At 60.3% G+C, this 14,117-nt stretch overlaps 3 protein-coding genes across 3 annotated transcripts; all 3 read right to left on the bottom strand.

Annotated features, from left to right (window-relative positions):
- Positions 1-1,192: 1,192 nt before the first annotated feature.
- EHS24_008099 (uncharacterized protein) lies at positions 1,193-4,000 on the bottom strand (the record flags this gene model as incomplete). Its single annotated transcript, XM_028623424.1, has 8 exons — positions 1,193-1,314; positions 1,430-1,482; positions 1,622-1,724; positions 2,636-2,845; positions 2,895-3,017; positions 3,060-3,125; positions 3,218-3,320; positions 3,920-4,000. The coding sequence occupies 8 exons, from the start codon at positions 3,998-4,000 to the stop codon at positions 1,193-1,195; spliced, it is 861 nt and encodes a 286-aa protein (XP_028476357.1).
- Positions 4,001-4,377: 377 nt separating this feature from the next.
- Positions 4,378-12,529, bottom strand: EHS24_008098 (uncharacterized protein; the record flags this gene model as incomplete). The annotated part of the gene is made up of 16 exons (XM_028623423.1): positions 4,378-4,966; positions 5,057-5,379; positions 5,420-5,524; positions 5,565-5,771; positions 5,835-6,666; positions 6,708-7,578; positions 7,620-7,977; positions 8,020-8,337; positions 8,393-9,213; positions 9,250-9,581; positions 9,635-9,746; positions 9,793-10,227; positions 10,275-10,326; positions 10,376-11,872; positions 11,913-12,152; positions 12,194-12,529. 16 exons carry the CDS (start codon positions 12,527-12,529, stop codon positions 4,378-4,380), a joined length of 7,428 nt encoding a protein of 2,475 aa, XP_028476356.1.
- Positions 12,530-13,191: 662 nt separating this feature from the next.
- On the bottom strand, positions 13,192-13,968 carry EHS24_008097 (uncharacterized protein; the record flags this gene model as incomplete). The annotated part of the gene is made up of 6 exons (XM_028623422.1): positions 13,192-13,285; positions 13,343-13,457; positions 13,509-13,607; positions 13,667-13,732; positions 13,776-13,829; positions 13,881-13,968. The coding sequence occupies 6 exons, from the start codon at positions 13,966-13,968 to the stop codon at positions 13,192-13,194; spliced, it is 516 nt and encodes a 171-aa protein (XP_028476355.1).
- Positions 13,969-14,117: the final 149 nt, after the last annotated feature.

The raw sequence follows: 14,117 nt of genomic DNA, 5'->3' as shown, positions 1-14,117 counted from the left end.
TGATGGCCGAGCCAGAGCGCGCCCAGCCAGCAACGCCACGACGCCACCACGAGCAAAACGTGCGCCCTCTAGCGCCATTCCGGACGCCACATTTGTGGCGTCATGATCGCTGAGAGATCTGCAGATCGACAGGGTGTTTGTCTCGCCCAAGTCGTTGCGACCGCGACCGTGGCTCGCTCCGTACGTACGTGCCAGATACAGCCGCTGGTCGCGCATTGTCCAGGCTTTAATGACAGAGGACTACGTCTGGGCCTTAGTGTTGCGCTCCTTAGTGTTGCGCTCAGCGTCACCGGGTGCAGCCCGGGCTGGCGAAGCTCACGGTGGACGCCGCTTCACTCTTCACTCCCAGCTCCCAGAATGACATCACGAGCACTACTCTCTCATACGTGCTGCTGCATGAGTCACTTGCCAGCCTGATCACCGGGCCACACACCGACATTGGCCTGTTTACTCGGCGAGGTACTCGGTTTGGCCTCGGGGGGGAGAAGCGTGCAAGGGCAATTTCTGGGCCATTCCCGGCACAATTCAAATCAATGTCGATCCCATTTTGCAGGGTCAGGGTGAGCACTACAACGTAACAATACAGCGTCGGGTCTGCCGAACGGGCTGCCGGAGAGTGCGCACACAGAGGTGGAACAGCGGTAGTGCTGTTCAGCTGACTGGTGCTGAAGCAGTATGCAAGACACGACTGATAATGGCCCCGGGATCGTTCTGAGCCGAGAAGCTTTGCTCCAATCGCACATCTTGTTGGATCCAGACAACACAGCAGATGTAGATCCACTGAAAGCCTGGAATTCCACCAGCACCGGCTACGGCTCAAGCGCTGCTCCAGTCGACGACGCCCAAACCTTCTAGCGTCAATCCAAACTATGAAACGTTGGGCGGGGAATCGGTCCCGATCGTCCTCCGTCAACGCCGGCATATATCAGCGGCCGGGTGCAATATCTCTGCCCCAACTCTGGATGAACATGTTGGAAGGATTCACTCATCCCAGATTCCGGCCGTTCTACAACGCCGGCGCATTCTCTTGGCATAGCAGACACCCTCAATACTATTTCTTTTGGGGCACGCCGGGTGTCTCGTCTTTCTCGTTATCGAAGAGTCGGGGGATATATGGGAAGGTACCGTCCGAATAGACGTACAATACCAAAGCGGGCCGGCGCAGGGCAAGCACACTTTGTTATCTGGCACCTCAGTGCGCGCCGGCAGAGTCGAAGACTGTCTGGTCGCCACCCTGTGGCGCGCTGGCGGGAGCGACCGGCGCTGGCACGTAGCCCTGGGCGGGCAGTCCACTGTCGTCGAGGCCTTCGGCCGCTGAGACTGGTCAGCGCTTTGAGATAGAGAAGCCACAAAACGCGGTAGCACTTGGCCAAGCGAGGCGTGGGTGCCTCTTGCTTGGACGCAATCGCTGCGTGATTTTGTTACGGACCTTCGATGACGTCGTACATGGGCGACGCAATTTCCGGGGCGGGCACACGACCGCTGCGTGGTCGGGTTAACTCTAGGCCTCGACCAAGACCAGTTCCAAGCTGGAAGCACCACTGCAATTTGGATCTCGGTTGACGGCAACGAACCGAAATCAACCAAGAATTGCAGCGATCCAGGCAACTCGTGGACTCACGTAAGAATATCCGTGGTCGAAACGTTGGAACCGTAGAACGAGTGGTTGGCGTCGAAGCGCTCAACCAGGACCGTGCCGTCGAGCGAGATGCCCGCGAACAGACCTGTATGACATGTTAGCTGGAGCTTGTTGGCGGGAAGCTTTGGCAGTAACTAAGTGGAGCGAGTGGAGTACGGCCACTTCACACACCACAGATTGACAACAGATTGATGAGGGTCGAGGCCCGTCGAGTTCCACAACTCGGCCAAGAAACGCGGTCCAGAACCACCACTCTCCTTTCCAACTCGCTCGGTACCCGTACCAGCACCACCAGCAGCACCGTGTTAGGTTATTCCGGTGACGCTGGTAACTGCACCAACTCCTTAACGGGTTGTCACGCTGTGACGAGAGTGAAATGTGAGGCACTTTGCGGAAAAACGTCTTCACTCCAGAAACGTTGGAGCTGCACCACATTTAGGTCGTCATCCGCATAAGTATAACTGTGCGAAGGTCCTTTCGTCCGCTTTCGGGTCGGACTGGAAGGATCATCGGACGGGACGAGGAGGAACGACGACAGTCCGTCATCGAATCGAATTTGGGACGGAACAACACAATCCGTCCCCAATAGCGGCACGGAACTGCGCTCTTGGCCGTCGAGGGGCGAAGAGCGGAGAGCGTCTACTGTCACTGGAAGGGGACAGTACTGGATTCGTTCATTATCCTCGCTTGACAGAGACCCTGCGTTGCACACAAACAACGATAATTAAACAGGGGTCCGCAGCGTTGGGGATTGTGGTGGTGCTCAAGGCACGCGATTGTCACCAGGTCGAGGTAGGAATAGAATCGTTCGGTTCAAGATAGCAGCTGTGGATGGAAAGCCAATCTCAAGTAGCACAGTCGCGCATGCCGAAGCAAAACACGGTAGCGCGTCTCGAGACACTTGGCCAGCACCCCAATCACGCCACGAACAGAAACACGAACCCCAAAGTCCACGTGCAAAAGTCCACACTCAGAACCACCATTCACAGCACTCACCCTTGGAACGCGAGTAGCTGAAGATCGGGGCGGGGTTGACGAGCGAGGCGGCAACCTGGCCACCAGTGCCGATAGGGCCAGCGGCAGCCGAGATGGAACCACCAATGGTTACGTTGCCGCCGCGAGAGAAGGCCTTGACGGCCGCGTCGTTGTTGAGGATCATGACGACCTCGGTGAGGTCGGCACCGATCTGGAGACCCCATCCGACACCTGGCGGTCAGCGAAGAGCCCGGAGCGCGAATAGTCTAGCTAAACCCACCAGCAGTGGCAATGCAGCTAGGGGCACTCCAGCTGCCGTCCGCGAGACGCGCAACAACGATACCGGAGCCGGCCTTGCCCGAGAACACAAAGCCCGCCTTGAGGATCGTGAAGACGGCAATACCTGACCGTTAGCGTCAAAACAGCGTACCGGCAAGCTACTCACCCTTGCAGCGGAGGAGGACGTCCTTGGGGACAGAGTTGAGCGCCGACTGGGGGTGCGACGGGTCGGCTACGGGGTCAGAACGTGTGCCACAGACTTTCATGGGTGCCAGCAACCGACGAGGTGAACACCGCTATATTTGCACCTCGCCAAACACCTACCGAGGAAGCTCCTGAGGATCTTGGCAGCCTTCTGCGACTCTCCGGGGAGGCTGAAGCCCTGCATAAAGCTCTGGCTGCCGGAAGCAGCGCGCGAGCTGCCCTCCTGCACATTATGTCAGCGTCAAGTCCAGCCAAACGTTGCGTTTTGCGCGAGTGACGAATGATAGCTCCGTGACGATCGTCACCCACAAGGGCAACGGGGCACAACACAGGATGGGCCTGTGTTGGGCGCTTTGAAAGAGGGGAGGCAAGCGATGATATGTTGCTCTGCAGCAGCACCATGGCGCCTCCTCGATCTCAATCGGGCGGCAAGGCCAGGCCGTCGATTCCCATCCCGTTCCCGACGAAGCGATGGTGATGACGGTAGAACCACCTCGCGGCGCAGCAGCGGCCTTGGTCTTGCATGACGTCTGAAGGCCTTCGCGAAAGGTCAAGGTTCGCGGACAGACGATGCATGTGTGTTCGCCGCGTCGGCGTTGCCACCGTCATGCCCATGCCCCGCGTGAGGGAACGGCGAGCGCATCAAGCGCCAGACGCCGATTCGCCAGACAGAGGGTCATATGGGAAGCACAGTCGTCTTCCCACTGCCCTCGGCTCGCAAAGCAACCACACACACCGATATGCCAGACGCATAGAGACGACAGCCTCATCGCCAGCTGGTCTCCGTCGCCTGGGAACAGCATTCTCAGACAAAAAACCCACTTGGAACATGGTGCTGGCCTGCGCGCCGGCCGAGCTGGCCTGGGTCTTGACCTTGTCGAAAAACGAGTTGAATTTGGACATGCCTGTTAGATGGTGTGTGTGTTACAAAGTCAAGAGAGACACAACAAAGAGGGTTGTTGTGGATGATACGGGCTGTGAGAGCTGGATGGACACTTCGGGCGATGATGACAGCGGCTGGCTGGGCGGCGAGCACCAACGTCATTGTGAATTCGAAGCAGGGGGGCGCACGTGGAGGATACGCGGAAGCAAATGAGAGGTGGACGCCTCCAATGGTGACTACATTTGCGTTATCTCCCGAGACCTACGCTGTTGTGTGTACAGCCTCAAAGCGACGCTCACGTATCCCCACCGTCATGGATGGCCCATTCAATAGACTGCATACGGTGGCGCTGTGTTTGCCAATATTTCCAAGAACGTACAACAAATGCATAGCCTTCTCACTCCGCTGACGCGTCCGTGCTCGGAGTGGCAGGAGGCGGGGGTGTGACTGGCGTTGTCGGCCTGTCAAGCCCAGGCTGGGAAGGAGCGGCGAGTGTGGCAGCACCAGGCGTAGCACCGGCCAGAGCACTACTCGACCTCGACGGCGTATCACCCCTCGCGTGCGACGAGCTCCTCTCCCTGGGCGTCCTGATGCCCGAACTGGCATTGACCGGCGCCGACTCGAGCACGATACTCGGGCGGCGGGAGACGGTCCTGCTCGTGGCCCTCGATCCGGCGCGGCTGGTCCTGCTCTGCAGCACGCCAATGTCAGCCGCAGCAGCGAGTTGCGCGCGGCAGCGGGGACAGAAGCGCGAGTTGAAGCCCTCGACGTGCGGTGCGTGCGAGCCGCAGAACGCTCCGCCGCAGCCGCCACAATGGCGCCTGGGCTCGAGGAGACCAAAGCGGGTGTGGCAGAGCATGCAGCCGGGAACGCTGTCGGGGACGTGGCGGGCTGCTTCGGGCAGCGACCATTGGTAAAGAAGGTGCTTGTTGTGGTGGTGCTTGGCCGCGTCGGCTGGAGGCTCGAAGCCCGCGTACAGTGCTTCGCTGCAAGTTAGCAAAGCCAATAAGGTCATAACTTACCCAATGAAGCGCACGGCAGTGCACTCTCCTGCCCCATGCTCGTCGCTGCCATACAGTATGCCCTGCTTGACCAGACGCCACGGCTCGACTTCTTGGTCCTGGAAACGACGGACGCCAGGTACACAGCGGTAGAGCGCAATGGTCGAGCCGACGCCGACGACAAACAGGTCACCCCAGCGAAGGAACTCGCGCTTGAGGAACGACAGACCACCCGTGAAGCGCTGGGGCTCGGTCGGGCCCACGTCGGCCTCGGCGGCATCCATGCCCAGCGACGACGGAAAGTTCATGCGCCCGCCGTCGACTGACGTGGCGGCGATGGGGTGGCCGTTCAAGCTGTACATGTACAGGTAGCGCTCGGATGCGAGGACAATGTGTCCCTGATGGGTCAGTCAACAGGACATAACATCTGGCACCCACGTTGGACTCGTTGACAGTCATAAACTTGATCGGATCCGACCGAGGCGTCTTGAGGGCACGCGTGTAGCGCAAGCGGTTCATATCCCAGACAGCTGCAGTGCCATCCTGTTGTGTGAGCTAGCTTTTCAAGCACCTGTTAACTCACCTCTGAACCAGTGACGAGGATACTCCAAGCCGTGCTGACCGCAATGCATGTGACACTGCGGGCACCGCGAAGTGTCGCTTCGCGGGAAAGGCTCGAGTCGCCACGACGCGCGCCGCTGCCCTTGACAATCAACCGCCAGGCTGTGATAACGCCGAGCGGCGAGACGGTGATAAGCAGCGTAGGCGACGCAAAGGCGGCGTATTGCACCTCGATGCCTTCCACAATATACACGAGCTGACGAGTTAGCGGCTGGTGAGCGATCTAACTCACCCGGTGGGTCGTGTCCTGAAAGTAAAGACGCAGCGACAGGTCGGCAAAGCCGTACTGCACGCTGAGCTGATGGTGGCCCGGTACGATGAGACGGTGCTGCTGCTGTACACCAGGCTTGGCATCGGCGTGCAGCGGCTCGAGAATGTGGTGGATCCGGTTCGCAACCTCTGTGATCGGGAGGGCCGAGCGGAGGAGCAGCTGCCAGTGCTCGGCGACGCCAAAGCGCACTCCCGCAGGCAGCGAGTTGCGACTGCCAACCAGGCGCTGGGGGTGTGGGGTTTTGAAGATCTGGAACGGCGTCTGGCCAAAGTTGTGAATAATAGCCGTGCTTGACGCCTTTTCTCCTTCGTCCTTCATGCGGTCCAAGTCTACGGCGCCGCGGTATGACAAGGGGTGGAAACAGTTGTAGCTTGCCGCGTCGCGTTGCTTGTATCCGAACGTGAGGTCAATCCACTCGGAGAGGTGGCGCGAGACATAGTCAGACTCGAGGGCCTCGCGGTTCCAGTGGACGAAGAGGAGCGGGTCGTCCAGCGCCCATGGTGGGAGGGCGACGTCGTCTACCGAATCGCCAGAGACTTGCTTCTTGCCAAAGTCGTGGTGGTTGAGGTTGACCAGGAACATGGGCGAGTAGAAGAACTCGGGGATGAGCTCGCGCACGTCGCCGCGGTTCGTGTGTGACGCCGAGTCCCAGGCGCGCGGGACGGACGAGAACAGGCGGTCAGCGAGGTCAAACGTGCCTCCCTGGAGGGCAAGAAAGATTTCGGTAAATGGCGAGACGCGGATCATGAAACCGCACACAATCATCGAGGACGTGTAGTGAGTTCCATAGTGGCTGGAGTGTGAGTTCGCGGATACAGAAATGGGCTAACTCACAACGGGGTCTCGCCTACGCCTTCGGTCGCCTGATAACGCTCCACTGCTGCTTCCTTGCGCGCAGGCGTGAGCGCACCCATCGGCAGCGACAGGTCACGGTACGTTCCCTGCCTCGTCAGGTCGAGGATCTGGGAACTATAGTCGGCGAGGACCCAGGGGAAGACCGGATACTGTGTGACATCGTTGGGCGTGCGGTTGGCGTGCTGGTTGAGCATTTGCAAGTAGGCAAAGTTGGAAATCTCGCGAGACTGCCACCTGCGCGTCATGTCCTCGAGCTGGGCGCCGCGACTCGCGCGCGCGAGGTCAAGGACAAACGCACCCAGAATCGAGCGCGAGAGGGGGTCGCCCGTCCCGAGCTTGGCCTGCATCTTGGACACGACGGCCGAGCGCGCGCGCTTGTCCTTGAACACGACGAGGAAATTCTGCTTGTCTGAGAAGTAGAGCTCGAGGGCGACGTCGCGGAACAGGAATGCGCGCTTGTTCGTCTCCACGACGTCGGCGTAGGGCCAGTGGTGAGAGCGCTGGTCGGTCGGGTCCAGGTCGGCGAGGGTGCCGGACGGAATGGAGAGCACGTCCTTGGGCGCCTGGTCGGCCTCGACGACCTTGCCGTCGGGTGTCTGGACCAGACCGTCGATGAGGTAGAGGTTACGCGAGCCGAGGATGAGCAAGCCCGGAAGAGCGTCGACGCCCACAATGCGCACAATGTTGTGAGCCTCCTCCACGACGTCGCCTGCCTGAAGTGCCTTGGCGACGAGGCGCATCTTGTTACTCGACGAGTCGTCCACGTCCACGTAGGAATCCTCATCGCTGTCCTCTCCATCTGCCGGCGTGGGTTGGCTGGGCTGGCTGGGGGTCGCCATGACAGGCGAGTCTGCAAAGCTGTTAGCAACTTTCAACAAGGCCCAAGCTTACCCTCTTCGGCAATCGGCGCCGCATCTCCCAGCGCGAGCGCAAATGGATCCTCCCACGGCGCGTTGTTGATCCTCGACACAGCCGACGACAGCTCGTCCGTGGACGGAATGGCGTCGCGCAGCTTGTTACGGCCACGCAGCGGTCCGCTGTGGGCGACGACGTCGACGCGCTCGAGGCGGTTACGCATACGCAGAGGACCCTCGCTGCCGTCCAGGCGCCAGGTGACTTGGACATTGCGGTCGGCCCACACACCATTCTCGGCGCGGAGGGTGGCGACCTGTCGCGGCCACTCGACCTCGGAGAGACGGTGCCAGTGTTCCTTACGGTCGAGGGTCATGGTGGCGAACTTTTGCGCATCCTGAAGTGGTATCAGCTATGCAATTGGCACCCATCGTCTCACCGTTGACAGGATGATCATTCGCCAAGCGGCGTTCTTGTCCTGCTCCTCGCGCAAGATGGACTCGCCCGTCAACACGCGACGCAGCTGCAGCGACTTATCGCCTCCAGGAACAGGACGGAGACCGGCGTCTGTCGAGGGACGGCGGCGGATAGTGGTCGAGCCCGTCATGTTCGTTGTGGTCGTAAAGCTGCCAACCGAGGTGCCAAGCAGCGAGGGACGCGTGAGAGACGAGGACGGCGGTGGCGGCGACCTGGCAAGCGACAGCTGCGACGAGCTCATACCGAGCGTCGACGATGCCTTGAGCTGCTCGACGAGGAGCTTCAACTGGTATTGTCAGCTGCTTCCGAGTTCGGTCAACTGGCAACAAGCTTACCTGCACAATAACAGTCGATGGAGCCTTGGACAAATCGACAAGCGCAGTGAGCCAGTTGACCGCTGCGGCGCGCTGGGCCTCGACGCGTTCGGGCTGGCTCGACGAGGCCGACACGGCGGCGAAATCGACCATGGACGGGAGCATGGACTCGATACGGCGCGCAGGGACGGCACGGCGGAACGCCGAGGACTGGCGGTACACTGCGGCAAGCTTGTTGAGGAGCTTTTCGAGGCGGTCGTCATCGCCTGCGTCGTCGTCCGAGTCGGCGTCGTCGTCGGCGGGGGCGGGGGCGACTGCCGTCAGAGGGGTCGTCATTGCGAGAGACCGAATGGAGCCAATGGACCGGGACATCGAGTTGCCCATTCCTCCGCCGGCAGTGTCAGTCGCGGCCTGGAGGAGCGCGTCGAGCGCCGTCATGAGCGACTGCATGGCAGGCGGACAGGCAAGGGAAGCGCCGGCAGGTCCAGTGTCGCCAAACACCATGCGGAAGATGGTCTCCTGCACGGCATCGTTCCAGATCGGCGCGAGGACCTTGGCAAGCAGCGCAAAGCCACCTTCACTTTCAAAGGAGCGCTGGAACGACTCGAGTCCCGGGGTCGAGAGGCAGTGGGCGAGAATGTCCAGACACGGGTACGCGACAAAGGGAGCAGGGTTGCTCTGGAGGAACACGACGAGGAGGCGGTGGAGCGACAGAGACTTGTTGAGCTTGACCAGACGTTTCTGGTTGTGTAAAACGTCCGCCATCATGTCCAGAATGAGCGAGGCTGGGAGCTGGGATTGGGTGGGCTGGGCGGTGGTAATGAGTTCGGCTGGAGCAACGTCTGGTGGGTCAGCGCTGCCTTTGAAGCAATACCCACTTTGACACAGAGCCGAGACGAGATACGCGAATATCGGCTTGATAGACTCCTCGGCGCTCCAGCGGGACACGAGCGCGAGTCGCAGCGTCGCGACAGCGGGCGGCAGCGCGTCCTCCTCGAACAGTCCCGAACGGACGGCAAATAGCAGCTTGCGCACAATGTTGCTCTTCTGGAACGTCCGGAGGAGGTTGTACCGCCGGTACTGCGACTTGGAGAGCAGGTAGTCAAAGTGAGAAAAGTAGAGGTTGAGGACGTCTAGAGGTGCGAGCGACCACAGCTCAAACTCGAGGCCGAGGGCGCGGTAAGCGGCAGAGTTGTGGACGGTCGCAAGCCTGGAGAGGTCAGTCAGTCATATGTAGGTGATTGAGAGTGTGGTTATACTTACTCTGGCTCGTCCATGGAGATACCCAAGATCGACATGATGATATCGGTGCACTTGATGTCCATCATGGACGCCATCTTGGGGCGGAGGATGGCAGCAAGGAGCTCAAACCCGTCTATGGATGTCAGCTTCAAGCACCATGTATGCCACAGCGGACTCACGGATTCTCTCCATTTCTTCACTTGCGCTCCAGCTCTCCTGGATCATATCGTGCAGAATCGTGAGTGCACTCGTGAGCTCGTCGGTATTCGTTGCCAAATCGACCAGCTTGAGGACCGCCACGCCGCCGCCAACGGTCGAGACGGCGACGTCAAGGTCGCTGGTCACAAAGGGGAAGACGGTGCCGACCAGCTTGGCGCGGCCGTATCGGAAATCCTTGGCGCGCGAGGCGTGCGGTACCGCGGCGTTGAGAATGTGGTCGCGATCCAAGACGTCCTTGGCGCACAGTGAGAGCATGATGTTCTCCTCTGGGATGGCGGGGCCGACGCGGATCGCACGCACGAGAGCGGAGTTGGCGGGCAGCAGTGCGAGGGCCTTTTGCTGGGCCGCTTGCGACATACCGTGCAGGTAGAGATGGATGGAGGTGGCGCCGTCGTCTGTGTTTTTGGTCAGCAAGGTGGCTCCTCCTAACCATGACACCAACATGTGAGAAACTTGTTCAGGGCGTCTTGGAAGTTGCCATAGTACCGTGGTCCCTGCCTGTCAGCGCGATACCACAACCACAGCCAGCGTCCTCGTCCTCACCAGGTGGTACATGAGCATCACGAGCTCCTCCGACACAACCTCTTCGAGAAGGAGTGACCTGCCTAGCATCCACTCGGTATCCGCGCGTCCTAGACCACTACTAGTCTCGTCGCCTCCCGACGACTGGCCATCGTGCCAGACACGGCCGACACTGGCGCGGATGCCGCTCCCATGGTGCTGTTTGTGCAGGTGCGGTGCCGCAGCGGCCTGGACCTTGGGCGTGGGGTACGGTACGCGCACGACGCCGACTCGTTGCCCGTTGATGAAGATACGCGCCTCGCCACCCCCGCCCGCCGTGCTGCGTCCTTTACGGCACCCGACACCAAAGTGGATCCATTGGTTGTGCGGGATGAGCGCGTCGGGTGCACCACAGATGATATCCTCTGGCTCGCCCGCTTGGCCGTCGGTATGGGACGAGATGCAAATCTGGGAGTTTTCCAGCACGCGGACGTGGAGCAGTGGGTGCGGATCTCCCGCCTGCGACAGGTGCAGGAGGGTGACGGAATTGTTGAGCTTGGAGATGTACAGCCAGCAAGTGAAGATGAAGCCCTTGGTCGAGTTGGGCCAGGTTCGCCCCAAGTCGTGAATCTCCAGACCGCCAGCTGCGCTTCCTTGTCCACCGCGGAAGACAAACGCGTCGGGAGCACGGCTCTTCATCGCACCCTTGATGAGGTCCATGACCTCGTTGTCGAGGGTCTCGCCTTCCTGCTCGGGTCCGGGCAGAGTCACTTTCAGAGTAGGCTTTGTGCGTCTTGAGGGGGTATCCGGCGCGGACGATGCCGGTGTTTCCACCTCGGTGCTCGCTGGTTCTGGCGACGGTGGAAGCTTGCGAACGAGCGAGAATAGGCGCCATGTCTGGTCTGTGGTCACGCCGGCATCGAGCAGGCGCTGAAGAAGCGCCAGGTACAGCGACCGCATCGCTTCAGTGGGTGCGATCCACTCGGGACGTGGCGGGACATCTTCGCTGTCGGCGTTCTGGTACCATTCCTCGCGCGGGGGAAAGGTGACCTCGACGGGCCGCTCCTCTTGCCAGCCATACAGGCGGGTCAGGAGGAAGTCGGGAAGGTGGGGGAGATGGGAGTGGGTGAGGAGCAGGTCGGTCAGTTGGCGTGCTGCGAGGCTCAAGATGCGGAACGTGAGGGTGATCAACTTGGTCTGGAGGTCGCTAGCGCCGCCCTCAAAGTCACCAGCGGCAAGTGCATCGGGAAGACCCTTGTCCGTGTCGGCGCTGTCGAGGCCCCACACGTATGCCCAGACAAGGGGCAGTGCGGCCGCCCAGCGCAAGGTGACGTCGCCGAGCTTGCTTTCCAGCGCGTTGTCGGGGAGCAGCGAGTCAATGTCCGAGTTGAAAAGCGACAAAAGGACATAGTTGTTGCCCAAGAGGTGGGTGAGGAGAAGACCGAGGACGCGCGGGTCCGGATCCAAGGCAGATAGGCCTTCTGGCCTCTGTGACAGTTTCCTCACGGCGGGTAGGAGCGAGGCGTACCCAAACGAGTCCTGCTGTCAGAGTTTTGCGCATGGATGTTCGTGAACTCACGTTGAATGCCTTTTCGCCCTCCCGGTCTCCCATGGCCCAGGCCAAGACCTCGAAACAGAGCCGCTGTCCCTCAGCGCGCTGCACCTCCTCCACTTGCCAGTGGTCGGCGTCAAAGTCGTCTGGGCGTGGTCGCCAGGCAAGCACGTCGAGGGCGTCAACGAGACGCTGAAACCCGTCGTGTCTGCCGAACGCCCTGCGGGCTGCAAACGTCCCCGGAATGGAAAGGAGCTCGGAGAAGGTCTGCCGTCAGCTTCAAGTCCGATGCTCAGCTGAGTGCCCACCTCGACGTAGTACATGGTCCCCGACACATCCTGGAGGGCGTGCACGAGGCCAACGACCTGGATGGCGTCCCTGTCTGTCTCTTCGACATTGACCTTGTCCTGCTCGTCCTCGAGTGTGAGGCTTGACACGCCCGTGGACAGCTGGGTGCTGGCGTTCTCGGACGGGGGAAGCGGGCTAGGTGTCGCTTGCCGTTGAGCTGGACCTGGCGGCGCAGCAGTCGACGACGACCGCGAGCGCGTAGCATAGGGCACACTGTCGCTACCACCTTCACCTCCAGCATTGACTGGGTTGAGAGGCTCGGGTGCGCGCGTCAGGTCTTTGAGGAGCTTGAACATTGTTGTTGGGGTCCCACTACACGGATGTGCCTGCCGTGAGTGAGTCGAGGCCGGGTCGCGTCCTTGCTTCCCCCGGGGCGTCTAGCTTTTGCGCCGAGGATGGAAAACGGGTATCAAGGTGCACAACAAGTGTGATCTCTGTTGCTGAGCGTAAACGGGAGTGTATGATGAAAAAGATGCGGTTGGGTGACTGGAGTATGGACTTGTCCCGGTATTGTTGTACTTGGTCTGACGGTGACGCAACCAAGAGATGATGAGGGCTGGGAGGTTTCCCACGGTGGGAATCGGTTATGAGATTGCCCACCATCTGGCTGAGGCAACTAGCAAACAAGATGCAATCGGGCCCACCCTGGAGACACGTTACGCGAACATTGAGAGGCACTTGCGTCGGCACACGAACAGAACACACTGCAATGGTGACGAATACGAAGTTAAAGACAGTGTTTATCTACATTTTCAATTGGAATACGAGACGAAAGAAGGTAGGCTAAAAGCGAAGGGAAATTGGGGGGTAAGGAGAGGCGCCGCCACATAAACAGCAAACGCCTCTTCAGGCCGGCCATGCACTGCAGTAGAGTGCTTTGTACCAGGCATAATCTTCGGGCAAAGGGAGGGGGGATCGCAAGAGGGGGCGGTGCTGGGGTTGGTTCTTTTGAACATGCTTAGAGCATGTAGGCACCGGCAGCGATACCGACGGCGGCGGCGACAAAGGTGCCAACAGCGCCGGTCGAGATGATGGACGAGCCGGCCGAGTTGCTGCAGAAGGCAGTTAGCGTCTGCAATGGACAAGAAGAACATCAAAGGGGCACGTACGCAGCAGAGGTAGCGCTACCGGCAGCGGCGGTGCCCGATCCAGATCCAGTAACGCCGAGGATGCTCTTGACGTCGGTGGCGGCGTCGGTGGCAACCGAGACAGCACCGCTGGTGACTAAAAAAAGAGTTAGAGAGAGGGGTCTCGAGCGTCAGCTGAAGGACTTACCGACCGACGCAACGGACTCGGCGCCCGAGGCGACGACAGTGCCAACCGAGGCGGCTCCGCTGGTGACGACCGAGAAGACGGAGACGGCACCGCCAGTAGCTGTGTTCAAAGTTAGAGAAGCGATCCACACGATTGCCGCTGAGAGGGGAAAGACATACCCTCAGAGAAGACCGAAGCAGCGCCGCTGCCAACAACAGTCGCGACGGAACCGACGACGCTGGTCACTGAGGCGTCAGTTGTGCCACGACAAAAAGAAGTGCAACTCACCATCGCCAGCGACCGAGCCGATGGCCGAAGTGGCAGCGTCGAGGAGCGAGCCGACTGTGGATGGGGGTTAGATCGTGCTTCTCCAAACCAACAGGCAAAACGTACGCTGGCGCTCCTGGACGGCCGTGGGAGCCGGGGCAGCCTCGGCGGCGATGAGGGGAAGGAGAACGAGAGCGGCGGCGGTGAACTTCATGTCTGCTGTGTTTGGGTGTTTGGGAGTTATGTGTTTAGAGACACGGAGGTGACTAGCTGGGAGGGAGTGGTGGGGGAAGAAGAAGAAGAGGAATGAGGTGTGTGAGACAATGAGTACAAGAGCAAAAGGGCGATGGCGAGCGTGTGGCG

Source organism: Apiotrichum porosum (genome assembly GCF_003942205.1).
Source record: "Apiotrichum porosum strain DSM 27194 chromosome Unknown scaffold_6, whole genome shotgun sequence".
Lineage (NCBI taxonomy): Eukaryota > Fungi > Basidiomycota > Tremellomycetes > Trichosporonales > Trichosporonaceae > Apiotrichum > Apiotrichum porosum.
This window is presented reverse-complemented; position numbering and strand designations above follow the sequence as displayed.